This window comes from Carassius carassius, chromosome 1 (genome assembly GCF_963082965.1).
Source record: "Carassius carassius chromosome 1, fCarCar2.1, whole genome shotgun sequence".
Classification (NCBI taxonomy): Eukaryota; Metazoa; Chordata; class Actinopteri; order Cypriniformes; family Cyprinidae; genus Carassius; species Carassius carassius.
The window spans coordinates 18,302,955-18,311,475 of NC_081755.1; the positions used below are offsets into that span (position 1 = coordinate 18,302,955).

General features: G+C 36.8%; 1 protein-coding gene across 2 annotated transcripts in view; it reads right to left on the bottom strand.

Moving 5' to 3' along the window:
* Positions 1–8,521, bottom strand: part of LOC132140798 (NACHT, LRR and PYD domains-containing protein 3-like) — a 263,118-nt gene that overhangs the window by 30,817 nt on the left and 223,780 nt on the right. Inside the window, exon 2 of one of the 2 annotated variants that reach the window (XM_059549795.1) lies at positions 3,282–3,849. In XM_059549795.1, coding sequence (XP_059405778.1) covers positions 3,282–3,793 — 512 coding nt within the window. In that variant the 5' untranslated portion in view covers positions 3,794–3,849. Of the gene's footprint in view, positions 1–3,281; positions 3,924–8,521 lie in introns of those variants that run through there. The other variant, XM_059549785.1, reaches the window with a different exon arrangement.

Genomic DNA, 8,521 nt, shown 5'->3' on the forward strand with positions numbered 1-8,521 from the left:
TTAGTTATCTGGCTCGTCTCAGTGTTCATCTTCAGTTCTCTCTTCACAGCAGTTCAGTCAGTGTACTGTTTGAATAAATTAATTACTCTGGGATATTGGTTTATTTTAACTCAGAGGGAGTGTCAGCCACATTAAAAAAGTTAACAGCTTAAGTCATTTGTGGATTAATGCTTATTGGAGACGCGAACCATTTCAAATGATTCAGTTCGTTTTGGTGAACTGGTTCAAGAAGATCCGGTTACATCGAGTTATTCGTTCGCGAACCGGATATAACTGCAGTGCTGTGAACATGCTCACAACAGACCCGGAAGAGAAGAAAATGCTGAATAAAGTCGTAGTTTTTGCTATTTTTGGACCAAAGTGTATTTTCGATGCTTCAAAACATTCTAACTGACCTTCTGATGTCACATGGACTACTTTGATGATGTTTTAATTAACTTTCTGGACATGGACAGTATACCGTTCATACCTTTTCAATGGAGGGACAGAAAGCTCTCAGACAAAAGTTTTATTTCAGTAAAACTAGCGTCATATCACATCATAGACTGTAGCATCACATACACAGAACTGTAAACCCGTCAAAATAAAAGTATTTGCCAGAAATCTATTACTATTGTTCAGCAGATTGTACATAGCCTACTACTACTACTACTGCTATTAAAATTAAACGAACATAATTTAAGGAATAATCACACAACATTTATTCCATGTATTATTTTTAATAGTAAATCCTCTTTGTTTACAAAAAAATAAAGTTTGCTTAATTTTCAATAATTAAAAGATAAATTAAATGAATGTTTTATGCCTTCATTTGATAACCAGAAAAATGTGAATACACAGAATTTCAGAGGGGAAAAAACATTTCACATGAGGCTATTTTAAGCATTTAAATAATTAGACTTGCTTAAACACAGAATTGGGTAACAATAAAACATATGGTGAAGAAAAAATAAAACATTTCATAGGGCCCTAAACATGTAATATTTGGCATATTTGTTTTTACAGTAGTTTTTTTTTGGGGGGGGGGGGGTATTTTTTTCCTGTAAAGATATTGAGATATATATTGTATATCGATGTTTAGCAAAATATATCGAGATTTATTTTTTGCTCTAAATCGCCCAGCTCTAGAACTAACCCTTTAAAGTTTGAGCATATTGTTAGCAAACTGCAACTGATTAATTAATCAAAAACAAAGTAGTTGATATGTGGTGTTGTTTTTGTTGTTTAGTAGCAGTAAAATGCAGTTATTAGCCGTGTCCACTGTATTTTTTGTTGGCTTTCATGAGACCCCCATCTTGACCATAAAGTGTTCCACAGATTAGTATGTACCTACCTTCATGGTCAATATACTGCTCTTTAAGTATGAAAGGAAGATTTTTAAGTATGCTGACCATATTAAAGTATCACATTTGTACCATATGTACAGAAAGACCATACATTGGTAGAGAGAAAGAGAGAGAAGAGGGGAAAAAAGAAAAATAAACGTGAACATCGGAATTTTAATTATTTATTAATAAACAAATATTTTATTGCCAGCTGCTAGATGAAATTCACAGTGCTGACTCTCTCCACATGGACTCGCCTTTAAAGAGAAATGCAACTGTGACGAGTGGGGCGGGTGGAGTGATTTGAAAATTTACGAAATATAAAAAATTATACATTGCCTCACGTTAAAAAAATAATAATAATAATTTATAAAAACTGCAACAATTTCTTAATCAGTGTACAAGTTATCAGTCAAAATAGAGGACAGGTAATGAATAACAAAGTAGTGCATGACAAAAATGCATTCTGTTTTATTAAATGGAATTTTATAATATAAATTAAAATATAGGCCTAATATGTGATAATATTCTTATTTTGCATATAAATCCATGTAGCCTAGCTCACTAAAATAGGCTACCACTTTTAATGCTCTGATGCAAAGTAAATTTCTTTAGAATAATATAAAACATAATTCATATTATATACATAATACTGCACACCTATTAAATGTGTAAAATCTAAAATAAGGTGTAATACTGTGTAGCTTAGAGAAAATGTAAGCACAAGCTCACAGGCTTGACATTTATCCCGCTTCAATTCATTCTAAGAAAAGCACATAACTTCAAGTAATAACCTTTCATCTGTGAATATTAACCCTCTGGAGTCTAAGCGTATTTTTGGGGCCTGGAGAAGTTTTGTCATGGCCTGACATTTGTGCTTAAGCACCACTGAGCGGTCAAACGCTGCAAATGCACTTTGCAGACATGGCGGCAGCGGCACTCGTGGCGGCAGAAACAACTTTTTGGTTGGCCACCTACTGTAACTGGTCCCCTTGGCATACTTGCAAGAGGAACTGTTTTAGTGTAATCATCCTGGGGTGCGTTTCCCAAAAGCATAGTTGCTAACCTGTTAGCAACTTAGTTGGTTGGCAATGGGAAATTGTATTGCAACCAACAAAGTTGCTAACTTAGTTAGCAACTATGCTTTTGGGAAATGCACCCAAAATAATTTTTGTAATAAATCATCAGAGAGCTATTTTGAACAATCACATTATTAGGCATAATTTTTTGTATTTGTACTATTTTATATTTAAATACTTTATGTCGTTATTTATTAATATTATTCATTAATTTTTGACCGATTTACTGAAAAAATGAATGAGAAATCCAGTTCAGTCGAAAATCACTTATACTTTTTAATTAGTTTTTACACTAGTTATTACCATAATGGCTAATTTATTAGTTTACCACAAAACACTTTGGGGGCTAGAATGGCCAGGTTTGACCACAGTGTGTCATGTAATGACACAACAATTCAGTTTGCATGGGACGACCATTACACATTTTTTTGCAGTCTATAAATGCACACCTTAGATGATTTCACAGCTCAATTCAACAAAGTTGGCCAAGTTAGTGAAATGAAACATTTATTAGATATTCAAAGACTTTTTAAATGAAATTTGTATTTGCTGAATGCTGATAAGAAATGATAAAGTATTTTTGCAAGCACTATAATAGTTTTTCATATAGCCTTTACTTTGTTGAAAAGTTATCATTTTAAAAGTTGAAATGTAAACAGTAAACTAATGAAGATGCTGGCCTTCACTGTCATAAAAGTCTTGCTTCCAACATACCAGCCACAAAAAATAAATAAATGAATAAATAAATATTATTATTATTATTATTAAATTCTCCATTTTAAATTAATCTTTTATTATTATTAATATTCATAGAAAATAACCACAGTAAGTGAATCATCATGTTAAATTAGTTTACATCTAATGTCATGATACTCACACGGAGTCAGAGGTCACAGAAGATCCATCACTCAGATCAGGAGGCCGATTCATGGAGTTGTTACTCTTCACAGACACACAGCTGAATCCTGGAGATGATGCTCTTTGAGCGTGAACATCACTGAGATCAGGAGGGTGATTCATGGAGTTGTTACTCTTCATAGACACACAGCTGAATCCTGGAGATGATACTCTCTGAGCGTTAACATCACTGAGATAAGGAGGCCGATTCATGGAGTTGTTACTCTTCATAGACACACAGCTGAATCCTGGAGATGATACTCTCTGAGCGTTAACATCACTGAGATAAGGAGGCCGATTCATGGAGTTGTTGCTCTTCACAGACACACAGCTGAATCCTGGAGATGATGCTCTTTGAGCGTGAACATCACTGAGATCAGGTGGCCGATTCATGGAGTTGTTGCTCTTCACAAACACACAGCTGAATCCTGGAGACCCTGCTCTCTGAGTGTCAACAGGAGCCACCTGCACTCTCTCCTCACACACACTCATTTCACAGGCTGTTTTTCTGATTCTCTTCCTCCTCGATGAGAGACTGGATTTCAGGCCTGAATGTGAAAACAGAGAAAATACACTGTATTTGAACACAACGGAGTTGTAGTAAAAAAAAGTAACCAAAGTGGCCAATAATGCTAAATGATTACTTTATTTAGTGGCAGTGCACCACGAACATATACGTTTACTCACTGATAAGTGTCACGTCACGTGACCAGTGCTGTGAGGTCCAGCAAGAAGTACTTGAATTTAGCCAAGTACACAAATGTCTCTTTGATTTAAGCTGGGGACACTACATGACTAGCAGAAACATCGCTACTATCGACTGAAGGAGATTCTAGTTTTTGACAGTTTGAGAGGAGTAACAAACCTAATGACTGAGACAGTCCACTACATGACACACTTAACCACTGGCAAGTCATGACTAGACAAATTCTGCCAAAGAAACAAATAATGCAGCATATGATTATATTGTCCACCTGCACTCCCATCCCACCAAAGACAACACTGAGGACAAAAGCAGTGATTTTAATAAATTTTTGAAACATTAAAGATTTGTTTTACTTTTCTTAGTTTGTGTTTAATATAACAGAAAACATCATGCTATGTTGCTCTTGCTAATAAATGTCACAGTGGTATCTTGAATATATTTAATATATATACATTTTGTTCATTAAAAAGTATTTTCAGATAGGTTTAATTTCCTTAATCAGAACAAAATAAAATAATTATTGATAATATCTTTAAAATGAGGGAATGGCGTTGACCTTCTTAACAACACTGTCAAGCACGAGAAACACAGTACCATGAACAATCTCGTAAGAAGGCTTTTCCATGGATTTACTGTAGTAACGCTAACTGCACCACAGTGGCAGACATGTGGGAGATACATGGAGTTTTATGATGTTATTAATGTAGACATATTAAATGTATTAAAGGAGTAATGGTTGTTATTAAGCTAAAGCATGTGTGCATTTATTCATTATAAATGTATTTAGGCTACTGTTTTCAAAGAAATACCACAGTTAAATTTGACCATAGTAGTGAGGTGTGTGGTTTTACCCTTTGTTATCATGATCTAATCGTGTGATACAATAGATGACCAATCATTACGTTTAATAAAAGTAGATTCCTAATGTCATGATCATGGACTTTCTGTTCCTTTTGTGTTTCCCTATTTTGGTCATGTCCCATCCCTCGTTTTGTTAATTGATTAATCCCCACCGGTTTTCCATTCCTCTGATTACTTTCCTTGTGTTTAAATAACCTGTCTGTTTAGTTCCTCCTGGTCTGCGATTAATATGATTTTGATGTTATATTTTTAATGTAATGTAACGTTGCTCTTTTTGTGTTGAATGTGCCCTTATTCTCCCATGAGCATTACAAGATCTCTTTTAGTTTATATCTTTCTTGTGTGTTTGATTTCCACTCCAGCATTTGTAACAAAGAGTGAGTTTAGCAGCGTTTTTCTTTCTTTTTTTGTTTTGTTTTCCCCCCTCTCCCGGAATGGCTATACCAGCTGTATAGCTCATTTGCCTGGAGCAGTCGGACCATTTGTTGGAGGACCACATCAGGGACTTTATCGATCTGGCGTGCCTTACCAACTTCCCAGACCGCTCGCTCTGTACTTTTTATTACACAGGCCTACCAGCAAACGGTCTCAGAGAGGATTTAGCCGCCTTCGTGGAGTGGGTGCTGGTGAATAACGGTTCCCCATTCACTGTTGGCCACGCTGAGGAGGATATCTCCAGCCCCATCCCCGAACCAGAGACCAGCCAGCAGTCATCCCGCAGCACGGAGCTACTGCCTGAGCCCACCACAATGGAGCCGATCATCGCCATGGAGCCTGAGCCTCTAGCAGCGTCTGACCACGTGTGTGAGCCGGCAACACTGTGCATCGTGTGATTGCTGGTGAGCTTTGAGGGCATGGAGGAGAGCCCTGCCCACACTCCTGCGACTGAGGGTTAGCTGAAACAGATTTCTGAAAATTATGTAGAGGAATTAATCGACATTTTCAAATGGACCTTATAGACCAGTTTGGTGACAGAGAATTAAAAGTCTGAAATGAAAGTCTGCTCATAATAAAATAGAGTAAGGTTTGATTTCCCTCCTTTTTCTCTCTTCTTTTGCAGTAAATGTAAGAACAACAGAGGGATTTACTCAGCTCTTCATCTGGATAAGATCTTCAACATATCAGCCTTCTTTAACACTAGTGTTGTGAGTGGATCAAGGCTTAGCTCATGAGAACAAGCAAACTACAACTAAATTTACAGTGATATTCAAAATCTTCCCAGCAGAGCACTCAATAAACAAAAATTCTCAAACATTTCAGCAGAAGGCTCTAAACAAGTAGCTTGGGGAGTGTTCAAAGCAACGTTAATAGTACTGAACAGCACACCTGCATTATGAGACTTATTACAGATAACATTAGAGAGATATTTCTTACAGCTCCCAAATCTCCCAAAATCTTACAGATTTCCCAAATCTCCTGTTTTTCCACTGGTTCTGTCCAGCCCTGATCCTCCTATTTTCCCTCACAGCCTCCCTCTCTCGCCTCCTCCTAGACCAGTCAGTTCCTCTGCTCCTTCCGCTTGTTTCTGTCAGCCCTTCGGCTCACCCCCAGTCAGCGCTGGGTGCTCTGGTCAGCCTCAGGACTTCCAGTCTCCAGCTCTGCCTTGGCGTAAGGATCCCGTTTCCGCTTAGAGCCTGCGAGCGCTGGACTCCACCTCGGACCTCTGACCATTCGGCTCCACCTTGGCTCTTAGCTCCCTCGTCTTCACCATGGCCCGGCAACCCACCAGCTTCACCTGGTTCCCTCTTCACTCCGGCTCCACCATTGGTCAGTCGTCGACCGCCTCGGGACTCCATTCCTCTGGCTCTGTCAGGCTCCTCCTTCCCTCAGGTTCCACCTCCATCCTCAGTCGCCCGAGCTTTCTGCTCCACCTTGGTCCTCCGGATCCTCGGCTTCACCCTGGCTCTCTGTCTGCTCAGCTCCAACCCGGGTTCCTCGCCCACTGGAGCAGTCTCCGTCAGTCGACCCCCTGGTGTTGTCGGCTCCTCTTCCACCATGGCTCCTCCCGCCATCGACTCCACCGTGGGTCATCATCCTGGCTGATCTCTGGATGACAATCTGGCTTCTCCTGCTCTGGGCTCCTCCCTCCATTCACTCAACCCCGGCTCCATGCTCCCTCATTGCCTTATACTCCCGTGAGCATTAAAATAACTCCTTTTGGTTTGTATCTTCCTCATGCATTTGATTCCACTCCAGCATTTGTAAAACAAACACTCAGAATATTTAAATATTATTCTATAAATAGGAGTTTGCTATGATCTTTTACAGATGTTACTTTTTGTTAATGAATTTATTACAGCCATCAAAGTCAGGGAACACAAACCTGTTTCATGATTTGAAACCATATCACCCATTAAACAAAGCAAAAACTCATAAATTAATTTGAAGATATTTTGTTAAGGGGAAAAAAAGACTAAAAATGGAAGTTTATTCATGCAAGTTTTGATATATATATATATATAATATATATATATATATAAATGTCACTCAAACTTTTTTATATATACATATATATTATATATGTATATATAAAAAAAGTTTGAGTGACATTTGAAATTCTTTCATTTTTAATCAGGCTCCTATTTGAAGGTTCCAGTAATTTCAGATCAATAGCAATGAATAGGTTATTTTTGCTATTAAACTGAAGTAACTGAACATGGCATAAACATAGGAGCCCAAAAAAATTCTAATTTTAGAAGAAAATTTCTGACTGCATTCAGATACTTTTGCATCTGAACTCTACAAATCTTTTATTATGAATGTTTTGAATATTGTAACTCCGATTTGTGAAATGTTCACATGTGACAAGTGTTTATTTTTTTATTTAAACAGTTTAAAACCACAGTCATTATTAATATACATGTTTGTTTCACTTTTTTCTGTTTATGTATGACTTATGAGTTCATGGTACATGTACTTTTAAGAGCTCTTTTTTATTATTTGTAATTTATTAATCATTATTTGCAGTTTTCACAGTTGAGATATTATGGTCACCTTATTCTGTATGTTTTAAGCGTTGGCATGGATTTCTTTCTGCAGGAATACAATGATAAAATGAGTTTAACTTTATCAAAATTAATTTGACTTTTTTTCACATTATGGTTATTAAAAGAATTATGTTTGTTCAAGGCTTTTTATTATGTTTACATTTAGACGGGATTAAATACAGTACTATATATTAGACATCCAATGCCCAAACCCTATTAAGTTATATTTTTGTAACAACGTGACAAGGAAATGATGTCACATAATATAGTCACACGGGAAACGGTTTACGACTTAGAACTATTTATGAAAATAAATATAAATAAGCACCATTACAGCATTTGTTAATTATGGTTAATATAAATAAACATTTACTTGTTTGTACATATTTATGTATACATTTTTTACTGCTTTACTTGAAATTTACCCTGTCCAAACAGTTCATATGTGGATCATATGTGGATGTCTCTCGGGTTTTGGTGTCTCTACTAATGAACAGGAGGAGTTGAATCAGGTGTGTATAATTAGGATTAGGCAGACATACACAATGTGTGAAAGTTGGGAATACTACAGGCCACTGATATAAAGTTGGTTCGACATTTGACATTTTGTCAGAGATTCAGCCTCGAAAATATTTAATAATTCTTTAACAATACTATTCTTTAGGG